This window comes from Passer montanus, unplaced genomic scaffold, assembly GCF_014805655.1.
Source record: "Passer montanus isolate IOZ18808 unplaced genomic scaffold, ASM1480565v1 scaffold68, whole genome shotgun sequence".
Lineage (NCBI taxonomy): Eukaryota > Metazoa > Chordata > Aves > Passeriformes > Passeridae > Passer > Passer montanus.
In genome coordinates this window covers 1,970,846-1,995,870 of record NW_024371926.1, presented here as the reverse complement: position 1 = coordinate 1,995,870, position 25,025 = coordinate 1,970,846, and the positions used below count along the sequence as shown (strand labels likewise).

General features: G+C 50.1%; 1 protein-coding gene across 7 annotated transcripts in view; it reads left to right on the top strand.

Annotated features, from left to right (window-relative positions):
* Positions 1 to 1,973: 1,973 nt before the first annotated feature.
* SCMH1 (Scm polycomb group protein homolog 1) overlaps positions 1,974 to 25,025 on the top strand; it is a 60,984-nt gene continuing 37,932 nt past the window's right edge. For 5 of the 7 annotated variants that reach the window (XM_039729071.1, XM_039729068.1, XM_039729069.1 and 2 more), the window contains exons 1-4: positions 1,974 to 2,108; positions 16,380 to 16,486; positions 20,247 to 20,331; positions 22,919 to 22,987. In XM_039729071.1, the coding sequence (XP_039585005.1) occupies positions 20,307 to 20,331; positions 22,919 to 22,987 (94 nt within the window). In that variant the 5' untranslated portion in view covers positions 1,974 to 2,108; positions 16,380 to 16,486; positions 20,247 to 20,306. The remainder of the gene's footprint in view (positions 2,109 to 16,379; positions 16,487 to 20,246; positions 20,332 to 22,918; positions 22,988 to 25,025) is intronic. The other 2 variants (XM_039729065.1, XM_039729066.1) reach the window with 2 other exon arrangements.

Genomic DNA, 25,025 nt, shown 5'->3' with positions numbered 1-25,025 from the left:
TCCGTGGGAAGTCTTGTCACACATGTCTGTGTCACTCCAAAAGTATGTAGGAAAACATATAGGAAAATGTATTAGGAAAAAATCTTCCCTGTGAGCATGGTGAGGCCCTGACACAGGTTGCCCAGAGAGGCACATCCCTGGAACTGTCCAAGGCCAGGCTGGACAGGGTTTGGAGCAGCCTGGGACATGCTAAGAGCAGTGGAAGGTGTCCCTGCCATGGCAGAGAGGTGGCATTGGGACATCTTTTCCTCTTCCAACCCAAACCATTCCGAGATTTTATGGGGTATCCACTGCCCCACTGAAATACCTGGGTCATGAGACCCAGGTCTACCCCCAGAGACTCACTGACCACTCACTCGAGTATCTTAAAATATGTGAACTGAATCTCCAGACCACAAGAATCACCGATTGCTTGGGTTGGAAAAGCCCTCTAAGATAAATCCAACAGTTACCCTGGCACTGCCAAGGCCACCACTAACCCATGTCCCCAAGTGTCACATCTACGTGTCTTAAATCCCTCCAGCAACTCCATCACTGTCCTGGGCAGCCTGTGCTGGCCTGGACAACCATTTCCATGGAGAAATTTTTCTCAATATCCAATTTAAACCTTCCCTGGCACAACTTGAGGCTGTTTCCTCTTGTACTGTCACTTGTTACCTGGCAATTCCCAAGATAAGGGGTGGCACAGCATGGTTTTGGGGTACCATGTGTAGGCTCTGGTTGCTCTGCAGGAGAGAGAAGGTCCCCAGTGAGGTCCATGTCTGGTCAGGAGACAGCACCAAGGATGCTCATAGGGTCAGCTCACACAGGGTTCTCTCCAGATAAAACCTGGGGATGGTACGTGGAGGTAGTGAGCTACAACAGTGGCACAAGGGATCCTTTCAGCTTTAGGGCTGCTTTAGGGAGTCACAGGGGTCTTAGTCTGGGGGGAATTTGGGGATACTGAGTCCCCAAACACATCTGTACATCTGTGGTGTCTCTGTCTGCAGGGAGAGGTCCTGCCCAGGCTGGGAGGAAAGAGAATATCTGGGGATTGCCTGTCCCCAGCATTTGGCTGTCACCCCAGGGCTGGCTGTCCCCAGTGGGGTCAGACAAGGATGGACATCACTCTGCAGTACCCGGGGGGCCTCTGGTGGGAACAGGGCTCCAGCAGGTCACAGTGGGGTTCTCCTCACAGAGGGTCCTGGCTGGGCACTGGGGCACGCACTCCCAGGTGTGGAGATCATGGCAGGGGTCTGCCCTGTGCCCATGTGTCCTGGGTGGGCATGGGATCTCTACCCCAATGCTGGGGCTCACGGGAGGAGCAAGTCTGTCCTGTACCAAAGGTCCTGGGATGGCACAGGGGGTCTGTCCCCAGGCTGGGGCTCACAGTAGGGGTCTGTCCCCGTGCTCAAAGGGTCCTGGATGGCACAGGGAATTTGTCCCCATGCTGGGGCTCACAGTGGGGGTCTGTCCTGTCCCAAGGGTCCTGGGATGGCACAGGGGGTCTGTCCCCAGGCTGGGGCTCACAGTGGGGGTCTGCCCCCATGCCCAAAAGGTCCCTGGATGGCACAGGGCGTCTGTCCCCAGGCTGAAGATCATGGGTGGGGGTCTGTCCCGTGCCTGGGGGTCCCTTGAGGGCACAGGGGTTCGCCCCAAGCACGGTGAGGACACCGCGGCTCTGCCCCGTGCCCAGAGCGCGGGTGGGGACGGGGGTCTGTCCCTGCGTGAGGACGGGCCCGAGGGGGCATGGCCGGGGCGGCCGCGGGGCGCAGCGACGGTGCGGGGTTTGTGAGGGCCGAGCCGAGCCGGGCCGGGCCGAGCCGTGCCGAACCAGAGAGGAGCCGTGCCGAGCCGAGCCGAACGCAGCCGAACCCAACCGAGCCGAGCCTCGGCCGACCAGCTGCCGAAGCCCCGGCGCTGGCCGGAGCCGTCCCGGCGGCGGGGGCGGCGCGGGGCCGGGCCGGGCCGGGCCGGGCTGCCGGTCCCTCCTCCCCGATCCCCCGCCGCTCCCCCTCCGCTCCTTCCCGTTCCCTCCCGTTCCCTCCCCGCCTCCCTGCGCAGCGCGAACATGGCGGCGGCGGCGGCGGCGAGGGACTGAGCAGCGCCAGCGCTCGGCGGCCGCGCAGGTGAGCGGGCGGCCGTATCCCTGGGCTGTCACCGCCCGCACCTGCTGGGGCCGTCCGGGACCGGCCCTCCCGGCGGCCGGGCAGCGCCCCGGGGCTCCCCGGCCCCGCGGCTGCCCGGCCGGGCTGTGCCTCCCGGGAAAGCCTCTTCCAGGGCTTTGTTGTTCTGCCGGGTGTCCCCGGGCAGGGCCTCGGGCAGCCGCGGTACCGCCTCGCCCCGAGGCCTCGGAGCGGTTCTGGGGCCGGCCGGAGCTGCCCACCTCCCCGGCGCGTTTCGGTACCAGCCGGGCGCTCCCGGCAGGAAAGGGGAAGCGGGACCGAGCTGCAGGAGGTGCTCCCGGCTGCGGGCTGTGCCCGGGGGGTTTGTGCCCTTCCTCCCCCACGAGCCCTTCGGGGCTCGGTGCCACCCTGCTGTCACCCCGGTGTGTGTGTGGAGCTGGTGCCCGGTGCTCCGAGCGGGTCCCGCCGGGTCCTGCTGCTGGAGGCGGCAGGGGTGACCCCGGGGAGCAGCCGGAGAAATCCCATCACCACCATGCCTGGGGAAAAGCTGCGCCTCCTTCGCAGCCGCCCCGAGCCGAGTGCTGGGATGGAGCTGGGAGCCAGACAAGATTTGAGCGTTTCGTGCACAGTGAGATGTTTAAAAATAACCCCGGGGACGGCTGGCTCCTGCCGCGCGGGTTTAATCCGCGAGCTCTTTGAAGCTCCCGTGTAAAACTGTGGCAGCACTTTGGAGTCTGGATGACTGAAGGTAGAGCTGGCAAATCCGAGCAGGAGTTTTTGGGATGCACTGAGCAGCTTGGCTCCCTTGGGCCTCGGATGGTTTAGGTTCAGCGGCTGAACATGAAACTATTTCCATGGGGAACGTCGGGATGTGGAGACCCAGCTCCGGGGTCGCCGGCTTTGATTTTTTGGCTGAGTTTCTGTTTACTGTTGTTGTTTATAGTAAACAGCGTGCACTGAGTGGCTGGGAACAGCCATGTGGTCGCTGCCGTTCGCAGCCAGTAATATTGGGGGAAAATGTTCTCCCACCTCGGCCCAACGCCTGAGCCCGGCTGCGGGCTGGGCCTCCTCCTGTCGCCTTCCTCTCTTACTCTCAGCTTCTGCTGGCCAGACTGTGCTGTCCATATGTGTTTGCTAGGAATATTTGGAGCAGGGGATGGTGGTGTCATTCCTTGTGCTTCATCTCAGGCACTGGTGTGTGGCTTGGTGTTAATACGGGGAACAAAACTCGGCTGGTGGGGGTCTCAGCTTGGGACGAGCTGCCGTGGTATGCAGCCCTGCATGTGCTGGTGGGTAGTTCAGGATCTGCCCAGTAGATGGTATGAAAATGCAGATGGAAATCAGGGAGTCCCTTGCAATGGGCACGAGGGAAATGCAGGTATTTCTGTGCTATTTAAAGTATTTATCTAATTAAAAGTTTGTGTGTTCTGTTTGTGAGAGGTATGCTGAGTCTTGCTCCTCCTGATTTGGTATTTACATCTTAGCAAGTTACAATTCTGCATCTTGATAATCTGCTTTTCTTGGGGCACTTCTGTGGAAACCTGATGAATTTTGCAGGACAGTATGGATGTCTATAAGTAAAAGATTCCGTTAAGGTATTAAATGATGATCTTATTCTTCAAGTAGCTGTGCTTCAGTCTAGACGGGAATGCTGTGGGAGTTGTGTCCCTGCCCTGTGTGTAATTTAAAGGAATGTCTGAAACTTTGTTTCATAGTCTCAGACATCAGGTACCTCCGGATATGTCCTGGTTGTTTCCCAACCCTGGCTAAGGTCAGGTAGATTTCTAAACCTTTCCTGAGTAATTGTTCTTCTGTTAAGCTCTTCATGCTAACAATTCTATGTCCTCTGCAGGTGATGTGTGCCAACACTTAGGCCTCCTCATCATTAGAGAGATTTTTCAGGGTGTTTAATCTAAATCTTTGTCTTGCACTTTAAACCTGTTATTTTTCTGATGTCCAGAGCTCATGGAGAGCACCCTACTCCCCACATCACTCCGCTTCCTATGTGTCTGCAGCTCAGTTAGAAGCATTTGAAGACTTCTTTTCCCTCTCCCTGAGCTGAGCAAGAACAGTTTCTCCAATCATCTCACATGGGCATGTCAGCCTAGCTGACCTCTGTGTGATTTGGGTTCTGCTCCCATTCACACTTCACGTAAAGTGCTGTGGTCAGTCAGACCAGGACTCTGCAGAGCAGCTGTAATAGGCTGGGCCCAAATGACCCCGTTTTGGGTATGTCTCATCACTGTTACTGACAAGGAATGCAGATCACATGTTTGCCTGTTTGTGCTTTTAACTGTGTGTTTGTGACAGAGGACTTGGCGTGCTCAGTGAGCTCCTGTTTGCAAATCTGGAGTAGCGTGCTAGCAACGTGAGCTCGGAGCTGTGCTCAGTTAAACCTTGTTGTGTTTGGGGCTCTTGTTTGAGCTGTAATGTTTGCATCTAGCACCCTGTCTTTGCTCCTTTTCTTTTCCTTGCCTGCTACTGCAATTCAGTTTTTGCAATGAGACAAAAAGATTTTGAGTCGTTTATGCATCCATTTATGTTTGAGAATTTTCCTGGCAAGGAGGGGTCCCTGAGAAGTGAGAGAAGATGCATTGAAGACAGAGCAGCAACTCTGGCTGCCAGCTTCTCTTGTGAGGTGGTTATGCATATATGTAATTCAGAGATATGCCAAGGTAAAAATTACCTCCATAGCTGAACTCTCAGTGTAGCAGAACTGTAACTCTGACCCCTCCTTCACCCCAGCACTACATCCGGGTGTAGCACCTGCAGTCCAAGCTGGGACATAAATGCTTCATCCCACTTTTTTTGCAGGATAGCACAGCCTAATCCTAAAGGAAATGCTTTTTCTGGCTTTAATACAGTTGTAAAAAAATTCCTTTCTTACCCAGCTTAAGTGTCTACCAGTGGAAGCTATTGTAAAACATTTGCACTGTGTTTAACCTGATAGTGCAAGTCTGAGAGCAGCAGGAAGCACAAGAGATCTTCCCTGTCTATCACCACTGGGCTTGGAGTGAACAAATCCAGTGACCTGAACTAGTGGTGTCAGAGTGGTGTCTGGTGGGGACCCTGAGCACTGGAGATCAGCACCTCCTCCTCTTTGCAAAGCTGTGCTCTGTCCTGGGTGGCAATCTCCCTTAGCAGGACATTTCAGAGGTGGTTTCAATTGTGAGCTGAAGGAGAGATCAGTACAGGGACATCACTGCAGCCTGGCTGGTGCTGAGAACACTTAATTCCCAGACATCTCTATTTTCATTCAATTCCCTTAAAAAACAGAGTAATACTTAGCTCTTTTACTGAGGTTTCTGACACACACCACCTCTAGCAGATTAAGACACTGATACACAGTTTGCAGTCTGCATGGTTCACTCAGGCACCTACCAAATGTTTCTGCCTCTCTAGCAGGCATTTAAGCAGAGTTTGTGTGTGCCTCTGCTCTTACTGGACTGAATCTCACATTTTTATGCAGACTCATCCTGAGCAAAAAATCAAGAATTTGGCTGAGAACTGAAGGAAAAGATGAACGTCTCTTTTGCTGCCTCTGCTGTTTGCGTGGCAGCCTCGTCCAACAGGCCAGATGGGCAGGTGATGTCTGGGGAATCTAAAGCACTTGGCTTCCTGAGAGCTGGCTTGATCAGCAGAGGGAAGTGACCCCTGCAGCTCCACAGCCTGCTTGGTAATATGTCACTGGAGATGGGGAAACAGAGCAGAGTCACTGTGGTCATTGCCAACACAAGGGAGCTGACGTGGGAGTTCAGGCAGGACTGTTTTTCCCTGGCACAAGCTTGTTTTTCTGCCGCTCTCCATTTCTTGCTCAGAAGTTTTTCTGTTTGTGTTATAAATTGGATGGTGTTATCACCAGTTAGAAAAGAAACTCCTGCTGGAGGTGCCTCCTCCCAGCCAATGTGCTCAGTTACCCAGCTCCAATTAGCTTGTACATTTTCCAGGCTGCCACAGTGGGAACAGCCCAGAAACCTCTCGGGTTTGTTTTCAACAACGGAAACTGCAGGAGTAGATGCCAGTGGAAATTTGCAAAGTTCAGTCTTTGCCCATTGAATTTCCTGCAATTCCTCCCCGCTCCTGGCCCTTCCAGGTTTCGCTGGACACTGGTCTGGGTCCTTTCTCCTAGGTATTGTGGCAAGGGAACAAGTTTGGTTCACCTATTTCTGGAGTGACATGGCTGTGCTTTGCTTGGCGGTGGAGGGAAGTAGGTGCACCCTTGTGATTCCTCAGGGTGCTGCTGATGTTTGGCCACAGGAAAAGGTCCTGCCAGGAAAAAAGGATTTTGTGCCTGAGCGAAGCTGGGGGACACTTATAATGTTTGAGTTCAGTGTTGGCAGAGGCTGCACAGGGTGAAGCCCATCTGTGCTCCACTGAGTGAGCCACGGTCCCGTCAGCTGCTGCTTGCTGTCACCTCATGCTGGAACACTGCTGCCAGTGCCTGACCAGCTTCCACCCGCTCTGCCCTCCCCTGTGCCACTGCTGCAGGGTGTCCCTGCTGCTGGCCTCCCTCCCCTCCCCGTTTGGAGCAGCCCCTGCCTCCTCCCCCGTGCTGAGCCCTCAGCAGAGGGATGCGTGTCCAGCTGTGTCTGCGGTGAGCGGGAGGCAGCCTGTGTTCCCTGATCCCCCTCGCTCCCTCCTGGCTGTGGGAGCCTCCCTGGGCCACTGCCAGGCCCTGCCTGCCCTCCCCATGTCCCTGCAGCTGTGGCAAGGCCAGGCCAGGGGCCAGGGCCACACACACCATGGGGGGACACGGATGAGCAGCAGCTTTAGGATGGCTCATTGTCATTGGCAACCTTACATGTGTATATCCATCTTAAATATTCAGAGAATTTTCAAAAGCAACCCACATATAACCACCGAATTCTGACCTGTCTACAGCTAGTATTTTGGCTCCTTATTAAAACCCTGCATTTCTCCTGAGTTATGCTGGACTTGCATTTCACTTCCAGCCACTCCTATGACAGAAGGAATTAACTTCTGGAGTTGTCTTCTTCATAGACAATCAGTAGTGGATGGTTACTCCATAGCTCTTCTCAGAGGGGAGGGATTTGGGGCAGGAACACAGGCTTGGCTGTGGCTCTGGGTGGCACAAAACGTCCCCACAGTGCAGCTGAGTATCCCTGAAACCTGCAGAGGTGATGGCTCAAGGTGAGGGTGGCTTCCTGAGCTCAGGCTGAATGCACTGGGCATCTCTGCAGCGTGCTGGGCACCTCCCAGCAGTGCTCTCTCCCTGCACTTGCTGCTGCAGGGCCCCTCGCTCCCCACTTGTGCCTTTCCTGCCCAGCTGCAACACATAAGGTAGGAGAAATTTCTGCTCTATACTCGTTAGTCAGGTGAAGGAGTAGAGAGCAGGCAGAAAAGCTGATGGAGTCTGATGTGGACCGAGGAGGAAGTTGTACCAATTCTACTTTCTAAAAATAAGTCGAGTGGCTGTTCACACAGCCCAGAGTGCTGCTCTCTGTGTGCTGACTGTGGTTGCTTTTTTTTTTTTTTTTCTTTTTACAGCAAATCTTAGATGCTGCAGTCCATTAAAATTGTGCAGTGGCTGTGTGATCAGGGAGGTACCTATGGAGGAAGTCTTGTGGTTTCAGTGTTTCTAGAAGTGACCTTGAAGGATCACCCATACATAATGTTTCCTGGAGGTTTCTCTAGAGTGTTCTAAGATTTCCAGTGATGGTGATTCTTACTTTCCTCAGCAATTCACTCCAGTGCCTGTCTATTCTGAGATTAAGAAGATTTACTTGATTTCAGGCTGGTATTGCTGTACTTTAGCCCCATCATTTTGACATTTCACCTTCTCTTCTGGCAAGCTACCAAGAGAAGAAAATTGCTGTACTGCTTTTTATGTACAGTTGACATTATCCAGCGGATATTGGCCACTGATGGGCCGCAGGTATCAGTTCCACCACCTTGCTGCTCACCTGAAGCCCTTAACTCTTACCACAGGTGGGGTAAACTGTGGCAGATGGCTGACCTGCTGGCTTGTCACTTCACTCCTGAGGTCATTTGTCATTGCCACAGCCCCACACTGGAGGGTTTTACCTGGCTGTGCAGTGCCACGTCTCCTCCAGGGTGGCAGAAGGTAGCAGTTCACTTGATGGTGAATTGCTGTGCCTGGAGAGGGCAGGAGGAATTTGTTTCCCTGGGGCATTATCCAAGCCCTGCACTGTAGATCTGGGCAGTGCCACTGCTGTTCCAGCACTATGGTGGGGTTGAGGGATGGCTTTTGAATCTTGGCTCCTTTTCTATCACCATGAGCTTTGGTCATATCTTGCACACTGCTGGCAGAGTCTCCAGTTGTGAGTGTGTGTGTGCGTGGCAGTGTCTGTTCAGCGTTATCTTGTGCCTGACCAGAGGACTCAATATGTTCTGGGGCTGCTCAGTTATTTCATATTGTTGTCAGCTGGAAAATCTGTAAATGCCCTGTGATATTTTATAGCTTTATAGGCTGTACAAAATGTCCAGCAGGTACTTGAATGTCGAGCAGATACAGTCTGTAAGAGTGCCTTGTTTTCATTAGCTCCTTGGCAGACACTGAACATACTTGCAGAGCTGCAGGATGGACTTTTGGTTGCTTGTGGTCATGGTTTGGGTTTTTTTTATTGGCATCTACTGTGTGCTGCACAGAAAACCGTGAAGGGCCTCACAGGATATTTTTCAGTTGTCCAAACTCTTGGCCCTTCAGGAATGTAAAGCAGCCTAACAACTTTTTCTTTACATAATTAACAGCAATCTGTTCAGGGTTTCCTGCAGGAACTGGCTAGTGATTTCTCCTCTCTGGGAGTAATTCTCCTGAGCTAATATTTCTGTCTACGTCTAGATTGTTCTTTCTTTTGTTATTAAAATTGAGTGTAATTTTGATGGACATGTTATACTTTTTCTGTATCCAGACTTTGTACGCAGTAGAGGATATTTCTATTTGAGTAGATACATGGTTTTGAATACTGGGATTTTATCTTCTTAAGTCACAGATGAGACCAGAGTTATACACAGATTAAAAATAGCAAGCAGTAATTAATACCCATCCTCAGTGAGCCTGGCTCTTCTGGTTTCTCTTGACATGTTGCACTGTAGCAATTTCCTTTCTTTTTCCTAAGAAATAGATGAATTAATATCTCTCTACATAAGTGAGAAAATAAAACAAAGATGCTTGCTTCCTTCGCTGGCACACCATTCCCTTGGGGTACAATGAGTTTGAGGAGTCTTCTCCTGGGCAGCCCTTTGCCTTGATTGGGCTGGAGCAGAGCAGGCACCTGGAGGAATCCCTTCACATCTTCCCTCCCCAGACATCCTTCTTTCCTTTTATCAGGGCTGGATTATCTCTGTCTCCAAGCAGCAGAGACTGACTCCTCTTCCGCTCCAGCAAGGGTAAATCCAGGTTTGGTGGCTCTGCTCCATACCCTGAGGGCTTGGAGATCTTATCTTTCTCATTTCTTTAGCAGATGGGGCAGACCAGTAGGAACTATTTCTCATCTGTCCTTTGTTTGCATAAGAAGAATCAGCTGCTGGAAGGGTTGGAGGGGAGTCTGGCTGTGCTTCCTGCCAGGGAGACCCTGAGTTTTGTCATTCTAAGGGTATATATATATATATATATACACACACACACACGTATTAAAGGGGTCTTCTCTAAGAGAGCAGGTTCAGGAGGGCAGAGGGAGTTGCATTTGGAAGGTTTGGGAAGGTTGGCTGTATGGATGTTGAGTCAGGGACAGGGATTTGTATGTGGATCTGTGAAGGATTCAGCCTTGAGTGTGGCTGGAGTTGTGCCCCCCTCCCTCCTCCCCTTTGTCAGCAGGGAGATGTTTGTGTTGGTGCTGGACCTCAGGAAGGTGAGAAATGCTTAACTCCATGGAAGGTCGTTCCTTTGTGCTGGATGAGGAAAGGAGCACTTCAGGCACTCCAGTAACATGCTCAGCGATTGCTTTGATGCCATGTGAGGCCTCAGGATGAGTTTTCATCCTGTGTATTTTCCCAAGGGATGTTGCTAAGCATTCCATGTAATTGTTAGGGTTGGTTATAGAAGGAAAGGAGAAGGAAAATGCAGTCGTAGGTGTGTGTAATCATCATCCCCCATGTCTCAGTATTTAGCTCGTTAGAGAGTGATGATTTTGTCCCTCACCTTTTCTTCAGGGCTGATTTGTTCTCCTCTGCTCTCTGGGCTCTCATCTCCCTCCCTGCCACTTCAGTGGAAACCCTTGCTCCATGTGTCTCTCCCTGAGGATCACCCTCCTCCCTTGTGCTTGTGAGATACAGGCTACTTTAAGGGATTGGGTCATCTCCTTCCCCTCTCTTTGCAAGGTTTTCCTCATTTACATTTCTGTTGTGTCCCTAATTACCATCCCTTTGGTTTTTTTATTCCCCCTCAAGCTGCCTTTCCCTGCTTATGGTCTCCTGAGGATGTTCTGCTGAAACTTTATCAAACTTACATTACTAGAAATAGTTAATGCAGAATTTTCTTTGAGGAATTCTCACATCCTGCTTGCAGCATCACTGCACAGTCTGTCGTGACATTTCCAATAGAGACGCAACTGGAAGTCAGTCCTTTCCTTCTGGATTGCCTCCTGTTTCTCCTTCCATAGGAATACATTGTCCTTCCATATCTTCCATCCCATAAAGAGTTTTATTTTTTATAGAGTCCAGTAGAGAATTAAGGATAAGGTTGATTAAACATGTTATATATACATATATCTACTGGGTGTCAGCCAGAGACCCGTGAAGAGTTTACCCACTGGAGCCCTTTCTGGGGCCACATCCATCACCCCTGTAACTGCTGTCTGGGAAAGCAGCCACAGCTGCCTGTGCAAGGGGGGCTGTACTAGCCTGTCTGGGGCTGATATGGAAACCATGCACTGGTTTTTAATGTACTCCTCTTTAAATTCTTATTTAAAGACTTTGAAGCATCCTATTGTGTGCTTTTGTGAGGGGTGACTTTGTGAGTGCCCTGGGCAGAATCCCATTTCAAGGTCTCCTGTAAGCCATCTGCTTTCAGTAATAGCTCTTGGCTTTGGCATGTGGCTCAGTGAGGGTGAAACAGCCACATTGCTGCAAAACTTTCTTTACTGCCTGCATCAGTTTGGGCTTCCCACTATGCCTGCACAGGCTGGTGCACCCTCGGGGTGCCCTGCATCAACCCTGTCCTTGGGGTTCACCCTCCAGCTTCTCCCCAGGCAAGGGGGACATGACCCAGCACAGGAGTGTGGGGTGCACCATGTCCTGCACCTCTCTGTGTTCTGGGATTGCCGTGAAAGGAAACTCAGGTACCTGCAAGCCTGGCCTGTGGTCTGGTTCCCAGTCACCAGGGTGTCAGGGAACGGTCAGAATATGCCAGGATCAGGCTACAGAGCCCCATGTGTGATAAATCTTCTCTACTTCCAGTTGTCATCAGTGGATTGGGTACACTGCTGTGCCAGTCTACAACCCAGGCCATTCCTCTTCTGAAGTCAGGAGACTTTAACTTTTAGCTATGGGAGTCCTGCTGACACAAAATAGCTGTAACACAGATGGTTCAGTGTTAGAAACAGCAGCCTTGGGCACGCAGATTCAGTTCCTTGCTTGGGCATGCTCTTCCCATATGGCACTGAAGTCTATCAGTGCTTTGCTTTTCTGTATGTAACAGGCACCTTACCTGCCCAAAAAGCAGATCTCTGTGTTGAGTTTTTTACAGTGCATTTGAGAGAGCTCCGTGGAGGTACAGGTCAGAAATGTCTCTGCTTAGCACCCATAAACAGAGATCTGCAGCTTTTCCCAAAACTCCTCCAGAAGAGTCATGGAGAGTGTTGGTGGCATCTTTCACACTGGCGTGTGGGACATGGGCATTGCTCAGCTGAAAGGGAGAACCTCAAAGGGACTTCAACAGTAAGACCAGTCATGAAGGTTTTGCTGAAATGATTCTGGAGCACAGTGAAGCTTCCTTACCCCCAGCTGTTCCCACAGGGGATTTGTGTGATTAGATAAGGTCTGTGCCACATCAGTACGAGTTCAGGGTGGGCCACCCGCTGTCCATGGCAGTGGGAGGCAGCCCAGGCCCTGGCTCCAAGCCTTGGACATGGTCCTGCCTGGGGAGGAGCAGCACAGGATCCTCTGAGTGCTGTGAATCCCTGCCCATGTCAGGGGGGGTGGAACAAGAGGATCTTTGAGCTCCCTTCTGACTCTTCACTCCATGTTCCCTGCATGGGAAGGCTTTAGGTTTTGCACTGTTTTCTTCCTATTTGAGTGGGTGGAAAACCAATACCAGTCTTAAAAGCAGCTCTGATTTTTCAGCAGTGTGTGGACTTCTTGCAGCAGTCAAGCCCCATCTTTCCAAGGAGGATTTGCAGGGCTGGGGTGCTCACCGCCCTCACTACAGAAATGGCAGCCACAGAGCTGTAACTCCCAGCTCATCAGTAAACATGTCTGTACTGAGAAAATTCATCCTGTTAAGGGGCTTCCTTTAGCAGAGTAAAGTCAGATTATCTTATTTGTCTTTTATTTGAAGCCCTTTCATCTCTCCATTTCTCTCAGCCTGGGTATCCTGTTCCTGGAGTGTGCCAAATATGTTGTCTTTATTGAAGCCTCTTCAGTCTTTGTGGAGAGCAAGATCTGCTCACAGTGATACATGTCAGGATGTTTTTGGTTTGATCCAAGGCCCATGCTGGTTTTGTTGGGTTTTTTTTGGTTTTGGTTTTTGTCTTTTTTTTGTGTGTGTGGGTTGGGTTTTTGGGTTATTTTTGCATAGGGAAGGAAATCTTTATTGAAATCTTGCAAGGTTTTATTTAATTTCTTCCACAATCATGAGCAGTGGTAACTGTTGTAGCTTTGCTCACAGTGTTGGTTCCTCTCACTGGTCCCTGGTTTTGTACTCACCCTGAGGGTGATCTCTTGAGTTTGACTCAGCAGTGTCTGGTGGTCCAGCTGCCATTTCCTGGGAGGCTGACTTATCTCCTCTCCCCACCAACCTGAAGACGTTCAAAAGGAAGTCATAAAATCAATATTTTCATTGTAGAAACATGGTCTATCCAAGTTTTTCCACGTGTTTTTGTCTTTTAAAATATGTACTCCTGTGAGACTTGGCTCGGGGGCTGAGGAAGTGTGTTACTTGTGATCACATCTTCGAGACACCTCAGTGTGTTAACACAAGAATGTGTTTGTGAGGAGCCTGTCATGAAGTCTGGAGTTCATCAGTCCACTTCTTACATGATAGAAGGATTAAATTAATTCCAGAGAATGAGAGATGTTGGAAATGACAGAAAATCCTTCTGGTAGAAAGAAGAGTAATGGTTTACAGCCATCAGGTATTTCAGATCACACAAGGGGATCAGTCCTGCAGATGGAAGTACCAGCATTCATCATACAGTGTTATTTAGAAATATTCCCTGGTATGAATGTAAGGGCTCTCCTGACCTGATGAGGGGAGATGCTTCCAGAGGTGCTGTATCTTCATCAGCCCATGTCTGGAGCTGCCAAAAACATGACTTTGCACAGACAGGGTGAAATAAAACTCCAGTCTTGCTCAGGAGGATGGTAACGGGGAGGTGGATGGAACTAAAATCATTGTTTAAGATAAATTCTGACTCACCTTTTCAAACGTGGGAGCTGATCACTCCTGAGAGTTTACTCCAGGTTCCCCATAAGCATTCATTTGGCATTTTGGTTTAGGACTCCTTGCCTGCATGTCTGGCTCCAAGAGGACTGGTGCTCAGTCCTGGGAGCTGATCTTTGGCATCTGCCCAGGAAAGGGGTCAGTCAGCTGGCTCACCAGAGAGTGCCTTGAGAGCGAAAACTGGGGTTTAGACCAGCAAAAGTTCTGGTGTCCACAGGTCAGGCAGAAATCTGAGGGGCCAAGTCTGGTGTGCAAACTAAAAGAGGAGTTGGACTGTGCACTGACAGTCCTCTGATTTCATCAGGTAGGCTGAAAGTGCTTTTTTTTCTGCACCATAGAAATTAAAAATGGCAAAAAAGGTGTTAAATGAGCAAGCAGGCTGAGTTTGGAGAAGGTTCTTCCCCAGAGGGTCGTGGGGCCCTGAACACGCTTCCAGGGAATAGTCCTGGTTCCAAGGCTGCCAGAGCTTGAGGAACATCTGGAAAATGCTGTCAGGGGCAGGGTGGGATTGTTGGGGTGTCCTGTGTGTGGTTAGGAGTTGGAATTGATGATCCTCAGTTGGATGGATCCCTCCCAACTCAGGATATTCTGTAATTAACATGATCTGCTCATCACGTGCCTGATTTTCTGCTTGGGTTGGGATGGCACTGGATGTGCCTGTGTAACCCATGGTCACAGGGGCTTCCAGAATGGAGCTGAAACGTTCCAGCAGGGAGGCTGGAACAGCAGCACTGCCATCACCCCTGACAGGCAGGAGTTTACAGTGCCCTCACATTTCCTGAGGGAATTTGTAAGGACAGCTCTTCAGTGCTGGAAACATTGATGGTGTTTGATGGAAACATCACTGTGAAGAAAACCTCAGCTGAAGCAAAGGTTACATGGAAGGGATTTTTAGTGGCTGCAGTGGTCATGGAGCTCCAGCCCTGTGCTTTTGTGGGGAACAAATCAATGACTGCAGGCACTTTGCATCATGAGAAACTGTCAGGATTCTCTTGTGGCAGCCCCATGGGATTTCCAAGAAGCGTCATTCTCACAGTCCTCTGTCAATATGCAAAGTTTCCTTTTTTTTTCCCCCCCAATCCTGATCTGTGGGTATGTATCCAACCTAATAAAACCATTTTCCAGCTTCGCTGTTGGTGGTTTTCTTCCCCTTGTCTCTGAAAGCCTCTGGCCTGCTGGCAGTGGCATTGTCCAGCGAGGTTTGAAGCTTGGCACGCTGTCAGCAAACCTTCAGGTTCCCTTTCAATCAAACATGGTAGTGCTGAGATCCGACTTGGATTCCATCCCAAGGTTCACCATAATCATCCTTGTATAATAGGAAGTCCAAACAACCCCAGGAAATAATTCAGATGTGACTGGTGCCTTGAGTGGAACAAAGAAGTGCCTAGAAGAGACATTAAGAGCCTCAGCTCTAACTCTTTTCATAATTATGCGCTCCGAAGGAGCGGAGGCTTTGGAGATAAAGGGATTACATGCATCTCATGAGGTCTGGAAAGATGGGACGGCATCTTCCGTCCACATTTTCTCTTTTTTGTTTTACTGATGTTGCAGTTGCCACATTCTGTGGAAGAATATTGCAGAATAGGCTCCCCTGTAACCCTGCAGTTGCCTTCCAAGCTGGCACAGGTAAATTGAATCTGACTACCCTTAGGGATGAGGTTTTGGAAGAGCCTGTTGGCAAGAGCAGTGGGGGGAGAACTTAATTAGATTAAGATGCATTTCCACAGTGTTGCTGCGGGCTGTGCAGTGCTGGAGAGAGCAGTGCTCGGAGCTGGGGATGCCCTGGGATGCTCCTCCAGCCCTGCCTGCCTCTGCTGCCTGAGAAAAAGGAAGATGCATCAGAGGTGTGAATCTCGGTGGAACCCAGCACAGGGCTCACCAGGCTGGGAACAAACCATGTCCTCAGCTGGTGTCCTGCCCCTGGCTGTGAGCAGGGGTCAGCAGCCTGCCAGGAGGGCAAGGGCTCAGCTTTTCCTTGCCACAGCACAGCAGCTGGGGCACTGATGTGGTGGCAGGGTTTGGCTGGGCACCCAGCCTTCCTTCAGCTCTTGCCTGAGGCCTGGGTACTGATGGCCCTTGGGTCTCATGCTTTGATGCCCTTACAAGTGCTGGTTTGCTTTTCCATGTCTGTGTCATTTCTAAGGTTACTCGTTTACTTCTCTTGATAACTTCCTCCATAAGAAGTTGCATGTCTATTAATTTCCAATGAACTGTTCCTTCTCCCTGGTATGTACTTGGGAGTTTTTTCCTTTTGTAGGTTTGCTCTGCTGCACTGGGAAAGGATAATTTGGAATCCCCAGTCCTCTCTCTTCATGCTACTCATTATTTTATATGCCTCTCCTGTGGTCTCTCCTTTTCATTACTAATCAGGTCTAGTCTTTTCAATCCTCCTTTGTGTGATAGTTTCATTTTACAAAAGCTGAACTAGTTTCTATCAGCTCGGTTGATGTGATCTTACTCATATCAAAGGTGTTTAACAGCCGCAGTCCCGTGTACTCACTGCAAGCTGAACTTAAATTGTGTCAAGTTCTGTGCTGCTTTGTGAGTGCAAGTGGGAATGTTTGTTACAGCTGTCTTTAAATTTAAATTTGGATGTTTTAAATGAATTAAATATGAACATGAATAATGCAGCTGGTAACTTAGCCTTTCTGCAATTAAATGCAAACTTTTTCATTTTGTCTCTGTGCTTTCAGGTTTTGCTATGCCGCAGTGTTTGTACTGACTCTGCTGTCTTGTAGGAGTGATGGGGAACTAGAGCCCATGACAGTTCAGTGGAGCCCTTGGCACTTTTGATATCTCGGTGAGTGAAAGTTGTTTGAAACTCTGGGAGAGGCACTTCATCTGATACTAAAGGCAGCAAATTAGTTGGTCTTTTTACATTTTGAAGGTAGCATCCTGCTGAAATGAATTTGCACATTGATGTGTCCTTTCAGGTTATAAATTCTGGAAACCAGCACTCTGTAATGCTGCAGTTCATGCTTGGGAGATTATCTTGGTTTCCACAAGCTGGAGAAACAAAGCTTTTGAAAACAAGGAGAGTTTTAATTCTGGTGTGCAGCTCTGTGCAAGTGTCAGGCTCTGGAGATGGAGCATTGCAGGGTGTGCTGGGCTGTGGAAATCTCAAAGGCTTTATTTAATGCAACAGTAAGATTGTGTCCTTTGTGCCATGGATCCAGCCAACAGGTCCTCATCAGGGGCATGTTTGTGCCTGAGGTGATTCTGGAAGATCTGTCTCTGTGGGTAGCCTGGTTTTGCCCCTTGGATACCAGTCTGTACCTTCTGCTATTTATTACTTTCACATTTTTTCAGCCTTCAGTCCCTGAATGGAGTAAAGGTCGCTTCCATTGGTACCATGGTGCTTCTGTCCACAGGTGCCTGTGGGCTTGTCTGTTCGGCCTTTGACTTTCTTCTCTCTACACTGAATTCTCCTCACTGGGGCATTTCAGCCTTGTCAAAACCTGTGGAGTGATTCCTCTTGCCATCCAGTCTGTTGTCAGTGAGATGAAGTCCCTTGGGTTTTTCAGGCTGGAAGGAGCTTTCGGAGGTTGTCTGCTCCAATGCAGAGGTGGGCTGACTTTGAAGTCAGAGTCGGCTACAAGGTTAGATCAGGCTGGCAGGGGAGGGAGCTGGTGATGTTTGGAGTATCTCCAAGGGTGGAGATTTTACAGCTGCTCTGGGCAGCTATAAATTACAGCCAGTGGAAATCATCAATTCCCAAGCCCTGTGTTAGTAAAGCCCAGGGGCAGCAGAGGGGCAGCTCCTGTCTGTGCTCCCTGTGACCAGGGACAGGTTCCAAGGGAGTAGCTGGAGCTGTGTCAGGTGAAGATCAGGCTGGGTATAAGTCAAAGGTTCTTTCCCCAGGAAATGGTCATGACCCTAAGCCTGCCAGAACTCCAGGAGCATTTGGACAACACTCTCAGACACCCCCAGGGTGGGGCTGTTGGGGTGTCTGTGACAGGCCAGGAGTTGGATTTGGTGATCCTTGTGGATCCCTCCCAATTGCCATTGTGCAGTGTCTGTCTCCATGGCTGAAGAAGGGCATCCCTGCATCCTAGGGCAGGAGCTGTCCCTGTCCCTGGGATGCAGTGAGGCTGGTGGCTCCCACCTGGCTGTGTAGGTCCAGCTGTCCCTGGGGCAGGCAGGCTGAAGCTGTGCATCATGGAGTTTGGCTCTGCCTCTTCTCTAGGCACTACGTGACTCTGAGCACACTAATTATTTTGCTTTTTTTTTCCTTGAGTTATGATTTTGCAGGATTAACCCACATGTTGCTGTCCTGTGATATGAAGTACAGGGGATCTGGGTGGTGCAGAGCTGTGTCAGAGGCTCGTGAAGGCTGGCAGGAGTCAGGCTGGGCTGTCACATTTGGGCAGCTTCTTGGAAGCATATTCTAGAGTGCAGTGTCCTTGAGCTGGCACTCGTGGCTCTCAGCAAAGTGGGACTCCCCATGCAACTTCAGTCTCCTCCTTTGGGGAAGACTCACCATTTATCTATTTATTTATTTAAATTGGACATTTACAACATCTGATTCTCTTCCATGACACAAGATCTTGCTGAGAGCCTGCTGCAGTGTTGGCTGAGGGATACCAGCAGTCAGCTCTGTGCTTTATCAGTATCACAGAATTATAGAATCATTAAGGTTGGAAAATACCTCCAAGATCATTAAGACCAAGCACCACCATGTCCACTACACCAGAGCACTAATCCCACATCCAGACATTTCTTCAGTACACCACCACCTCCCTGGGCAGCCCATTCCCATGCTTGACAATCCTTTCTGTGAAGAAATTCCTCCTGATGTCCAACCTGAACCTCCCCTGGCACATCTTGAGGCTGTTTCCTCTTGAACTGTTCTTGTTCCCTCAAAGAAGAGACTGACCCTCACCTGTCTGCCCCTCCTGGCAGGGAGTTGGGGAGGGTGAGAAGGTCCCCCTGAGCCTCATTGGGGCTATTGGGCCATAACCTTTCACAAAGCCTGTCTGAGCAGCTCAAACACAGTCACAATGTTTTTTCTTCCAATACTTTGGAAGGGAAGGGGTCACACATCCCTGCCAGCAGGACTTGGAGCTGCTCAGGCTGAAGCAGCTTTTCAGAATCCCTCAGAGGGGCACAGGAACTCCTGTGCCAAACCCATGAGATTTATGTGTGTGGGTACTTGAGAAAGTCCCACAGACAGCAGAGGGGCAGAGCCAGAGATGGCAAATGCTTGTCTGATGCCTTTATATATAAACACCTTTCAGCCTGGGTTTTTATGTCTAGGCAACTTTTCCTGCCAGGACTGCTAGTCTTTAATAAAAATGACTGAAGAAAATTATGAAAAGAAGCTTTAAAAGTTGTAAATAACCTTTCACATGTAGGTTACCTTCTGCTATTGAAAGGGAGACCAACTTTACTCCTTTCACAAGTGTGTACAGACACACACACTATTTAGGAGAGAGGCAGTAAATGACTACTGTGCACCTTTTGATTTGGATTAAAAAACAACCAGGATTTTTTTCCTTTACTATTTAATATTCCCTCAGTATTTTTTCTTCTCAGAGTATTGCTCAGTGTTGCATGTAAAGAGGCTGTAGTTTGTAGAGCTGTTACATAAAATTAAACTCTGTTTCTCTTACAGTTAGAAAAAGCCTGGTTTTCAAAACCCCAAATTCTTGCCAAGTTGGATCTGTAAATAACCTTTTAAGCAGCCACTCAGTGCTGCGTCCTGAGACAGCTTCCTGCTTCTCCTGACTGCCCCACTGTGAACAAAATGGAATTATATTGATACAATTAATCTTTCATTAGTTAGTGGAGTGTCAAAGCATGCTATTCGTGGCTTTCCCAAGGGCTTGTTTGTGGCTCAGCCATTCATTTGGATGTTTTTTGGCAAGGCTTTATGGGTGTGGCAGGCCCTGCCCTGTGAGAGTGGTTGTGCTGGAGCACTGGGTCCCTGCACATGACCACCACACATCTCCCAGGAGCTCTGATTTTTCAGGAATATTTCTTTTTAACAAGAATTCAAATGTCTTTGCTTGTTGGGCACAGTCCAGCCAGTTTTTCTCCAACCAGGAAAAAAAAAATGCAGCACAACTTGGACACTCAAGGCAGTACTAACAGCAAAAGTATTTCCTGGGTCATTGTCCAATTTCTCATCCTTATTCCCCAGAACTGCTGCGAGCAATTTGAATTGTAAGTGGCAAGCTGGGGATTGCTGTGCTGCTTTGCCAGAGTTAATGTTATGTTTCCATGTGTTTTCTTTCATAAATTCCAGCTCTGCCTCCCTTTGTTAGTGAGTGGGAGCAGCCCCTCCTTCCACACACACGCTCTGGACCCGCTGTAGGGTTAGCACAGATACAGGCATGTGCTCCTTGTGCTTATTCATGCTCCTCCTGCTGCTATGAATTTGGTGTTGTCCACAAATTGGAGAAAGTCTTGTAGTTTCAGGGGGTGAAATGAGTTGTGTGTGCTCTGTGCTACCCCAGGTGACAGAACATGATTTTCCCCCTACTGTGTGATGAGTTAATGCTGCAGATGACTGTGCTCCAGAATGGGGAATTTTCTCATCTTTATTTCTTTTGTCCTAGACATCTTCAGCTCTGTAAGAGCAGCCCAGTCCCAGGATCAGGACAGCAGCAGGTGGTAGAATGCGGAAACCAGGCCCTCAGAAAGGTGAGCAGTGATGCTTGGCACAGCAAGGGCCCTGCAGGGAGCTGGCATGGCCTGGAGTGCCTCAGGGGGCTCACAGTGGGGTGGGAGCTGAGGGGATGTGCTTGGAAGCCCAAAACAGAGTTGTGTGTTTCTCAATCAGTGTGCAGAGAGCAGTTCATCAATCCACCCCTGTGACAGGAAGAGCACAGTCCTTTTTTGGGGCATCCCTGCAGCTCGTGGGGCGCAGTGTCAGCAGCGAGGGTGCCCTGCAGAGCCCAGGGCACCATCTGGCAGAGCTCCCAGCATGAGGCAAACTGCCTGTGCTGGCACAGGCCTCCCCCTCTAATGAGGCATGAAACCAGAAACCAGCCTACCTTGTGGAGAGGAAATCTGTCAGGAGGTTACCCTGCCACCCAGTCCCTTGGCCCCTCACACAGCACGGGCTTCCTGGGTCCTGCATCCCCAACAAAAAGGGTGAAGCCAAGCAAGCTGCCTGTAGCTGAGCTGCTCTGGCTTCTTGTGCTTAACAAAAATATTGATTTCCTTTAGTGCTGTGCCATGCCTGTGCGTCTGACTGGAGTGATCTCATCAGGGAGGAGGGGGGAAGGGAGAAGGGAGAGGATGGAGCATCCTCCACAGCTCTTTGTTCACATCTGCTCCACACTCCCAAGGTTTATTGCAGGAGATTTCTATGCTCGATTTCTCTCCTCCCTTTATTTTTTTTAAATGTCTCCTTTGCTTCTGTCGTGGTTCATCTTACAGCGGCATTATCCCCTTCCTAACGCTGCTTGTCCTTTAATGAAGTGAAAATAAATGAAGGAAAGCAGGGAATGGGGAGACCCTGCTGTGAGGCAGCTGGAGGGCTTGGCAATAAAGGAGGCTGGTTGATTAGTCAGCAGCGTGGCTGTGGCCCGGGCTGCCTGGATTCAGCCTCACTCACAGCTTGTCCTCTGTGCTCCTGGAGCCTCCAGGCAGCCTGCCTCTGTGACCTGGGCTCAGAATGCCAGGCTGGAGGTTGCAGAGGCAGCACCTGCACAGTGCACATGTGGGTTTCTGTCCTACTTACCTGCTTTTTTAATAATGCATTGAACTTGCACTGTTTCTTTATTTGTCTGCAGAAATTCTTGTTTCGCTCTCTTTCTGCTGCTTTTGTATCCTGCTTAATGAGGATTTTTGCATGTTAAAGGTTAAGAACAAAATGTACCTTCACCTGCAGAGTATGGTGAGAAGCTCCTTTGAGTGCATGGATGCTGTTAGAGCTGTCCTGCAGCACTGAGGGGAGCCTTACCCACCCAGGGGGCTCTTTTGCTTCTGACTTTAATACTTTATGTCCTTTATTCTTGCTTTCTTAGGCACATGGCACAATACTGTGCCTCGTGGTAATGCATTTATTAGGAAGGGTGTCCTTCAATCCTTTCATTCATTTATGTCTCTCCAAGGAGGCTCTTTGTCTGGCCCATGTCTAGTGACGCTGTGGCCACACTCCATATGTCCCTTGTGTTCATTTAAGGGATGCTGATCTGGCATCCCTCTGTTGGGCTGGAGGCTGTTGGAGGCAGGGTGGGCATCCCCCACTTCTTGCTCTATCACTTTCCAGAGCAATAAAACCTACTGTCCTGTCCACTGTGCTGAAAAGAACATGTCAAGAAGAGAAGATTGTAGAAATAATTGTCCCAGAGCAATTCCAGACACGTCAAGACACCCCAGGCCACTTTAGAAGCAGCTCTTAGCCTGCCTCTTCCAGCTACTGGTCAGATTTCAAACCTTTTCCTTTCACAAGGAGCTGTTTTTCATGGGGGCAAGGCGCATTTCATAGAGCACTACCAAGCTGCTGTCTACAGTAGCCCTACAAATTATCTGTAAAATAAAGGAGCTGGAGGGCAGCAGCACTCCCAGGATGCCAGCCTGGCAGCAGCAGGTTGAGGAGCTGGCTCAGGATGCACTCTGCCATGGCACAGGGCAGGAGGCCAGGATGAGCATTCCCCACTTTTTGCTCTATCACTTTCCAGAGCAGTCTTGAGAACTTCATTTTTTTTGGAGCTCTGAGACCCAAAGCAGCTGAGCTGCTCTGCAGAGCTGGTGCTGCTTTGTTGTGCTGTCCTCTGGAGCTGCAAGGGACACAGGGAAGCCTGGTGTTGTGTGTGGAGTGGGCACTTGTGCAGATTTTCAGAGAAGTCCTCTCTGTCACCACAAAGGGTTGAGGTTGCTTGTGTGGAATAACCTGGAGCAGACACACAAGGAGCCATTCTGCAGATCCACATGAGCCATTTTTAGTGGTTATTTTGTTTGTTCCTCTCAAGCCCTTCTTCTCATAGCTAAAATGATGGAGTTTGCTGGTTTTTGTTATTGCTTGTCCCTGAAGGAGAACCATGGCTGGTGGGAACAAAACAGGGACTGAGGTGCAGATGTGGGTACCTCCTGTCAGGTACCTGCATGAGCTGGGGAGAAGAAGGGAGCACACCCCAGAGACAGAGGCAAGGCATCCATGTCTCTGGGGTCATGATAGGGAGGTCACTGCTCTCTCTGAAGTGCCTGGAGCACAGATAGTGTAGGAGGGTGCATTGTCTGGCTCCTTTCCCTGACACAAATGCTCTGTTTCTTGTCTCAGCCATAGACTGGAAAGATGGTAAAAAGCACAAGTACAGCCGCCCGTCAGAGTCTCCCTCCCAGTACCAAGGTAAGAGAGCTCCCTTCTTCCTCTTCCCTTTTGTTTTTTTTGCCCTCCCTTCTCCTTTTTGCAATTTCTGAAGAGTTTTTGACAAGTGCATGGTGCAGCAGTGAATATTGGTGATGACCTGCAAGAAACTCTGAGCAGCTCATCACTGCCCAAAGCTTCGGCACGTCCTTGTAGGGTTTGGGCCTGGAGAAGAGAAGGGTCTGAGGAGACCACAGAGCTCCTTCCAGTGCCTCAAGGGGCTCCAGGAGAGCTGAAGACGGACTTTGGACAGGGGTCTGAAGTGACAGGACAACAAGAATGGCATCATGCTGTCAGAGAGCAGGGTTGGATGGGATATTGAGAAGAAATTCTTCCTTGTTAGGCTGGGGAGGCCCTGGCATAGGGTGCCCAGAGAAGCTGTGGCTGTCCCATCCCTAGAAGTGTCCAAGGCCAGGCTGGACAGGGTTTGGAGCAACCTGGGACAGTGGAAGGTGTCCCTGCCATGGCAGGTGGAAAGGAATGGGCTTTAAGGTCCCTTCCAACCCAAACCATTCTGTGATTCTGCACAGTGAGCAGGTAAAACTGCAGCATCTGCCACAGAGCACCCTGTAATCCAGGCTGGAAGGATTTGGGGTCAAAGCTGCATTGGGACACCTCTGAGGAGAGCAGACAGAGCAGGCAGCTCTGGTGTTTCAGAGCTGTTAGTTTTGACTCACACATTGTCACATTTTACTGAGCAGGACAGAGCAGTGGGGCTCATGTTACCAATGGAGCACGTGCAGCTGGATTGAGCAAAGTGCCTGGGATGGGGCAGGAGCTGTGCTCTAGGAGAGCTGACCCCTCAGGAGACCGTGCTCAGACATCAGGGACAGCCACTGTCACCTGGGATCTGCCAGCCCAGACGGTGCTCTGCTCATTTTCATACCGAGCTGGCTCAAACTGTGCTGCTTTCATGTGCTGCCTTGGTGCTCCTTAGCAGCCACACATATGGGCTGCAGACTCTAATGGGATGCCTTGATCTGGGTAGGGCACGTTCTCCTTCACAGATGTGACCTGAAACACACATGTATTGTTTCAGTTGGATTGATGACCCCTCGGGAGCCAAAATGCTAATGGAGCCCAAACCAGACTTCAGTTAAAGATATAAACAGAAACTCCATCTTCATTTAAATTCTGGGCAAAGGATCAATGTTAAATGCAACATGAAGAAAATCAAAACATGAGGGTGCAGAGCTGCATTGTTCACAACTACTGCAGTTTGACCCCTTGGGTTTGTGGAGTGTTTTGTTTGGAGTAAATATTTTTGGAGGTTAAGACATCAGAGCCCAAATCTGACTCTCTGCCTGGAAGTAATCTCTTCCTTTGGCATGAGCACAGGACAAGGAGCTTTCCCAAGGCAAGCACAAGTGACAGACAGCCACCCCAGTGGCATTTCCACAGCCAAGGCACCGGGAGTCACACAGGTTCCCAATCCTTAGCTTTTGTTTGGCTCACAGATGGAGTTGCAAAAACAGGGTGTTTCTCATTTACGGGTCTCTCTCTCATTTCTTCCTGTGAAGAAGATCCAATGTGCTGGAGAGAGGCAGAGAGGGACTTGGGACAAGGGCCCGAAGTGCAGAATTTCCTCTCATGCTAAAGGTGTGGTGGCAGCTTCCAGCTGCAGTCTGCAGGTCTTACCTTGGTTTGAGGGTAATCTTGAAAAAGACACTCAGGATCTACCTGTGCTTGCCCTGCCACCTGTGTGTAAGGGGATGGCTGGTAGTGAGCACTGCTGTATCAGCTCTGTCTTTTCTTAGAAGTCTTTCTGCTGCTCCTGCTTTTCTTTGCAAAATAAATCACTAGAACTATTAGGAATAAGAATCACAGAACACCCTGGGCTGGAAGGGACCCCAGGGATCATTCAGTCCAACCCTGTCCCTGCCCAGACCCCCCAGCAACCCCACCCTGGGCATCCCTGCAGCTCTGGCAGCCTCGGGGCCGTGCCCATTCCCTGGGGAGCCTGGGCAGTGCCAGCAGCCTCTGGGGAAGAACCTTGCCCTGATCTCCAGCCTGAGCTGCC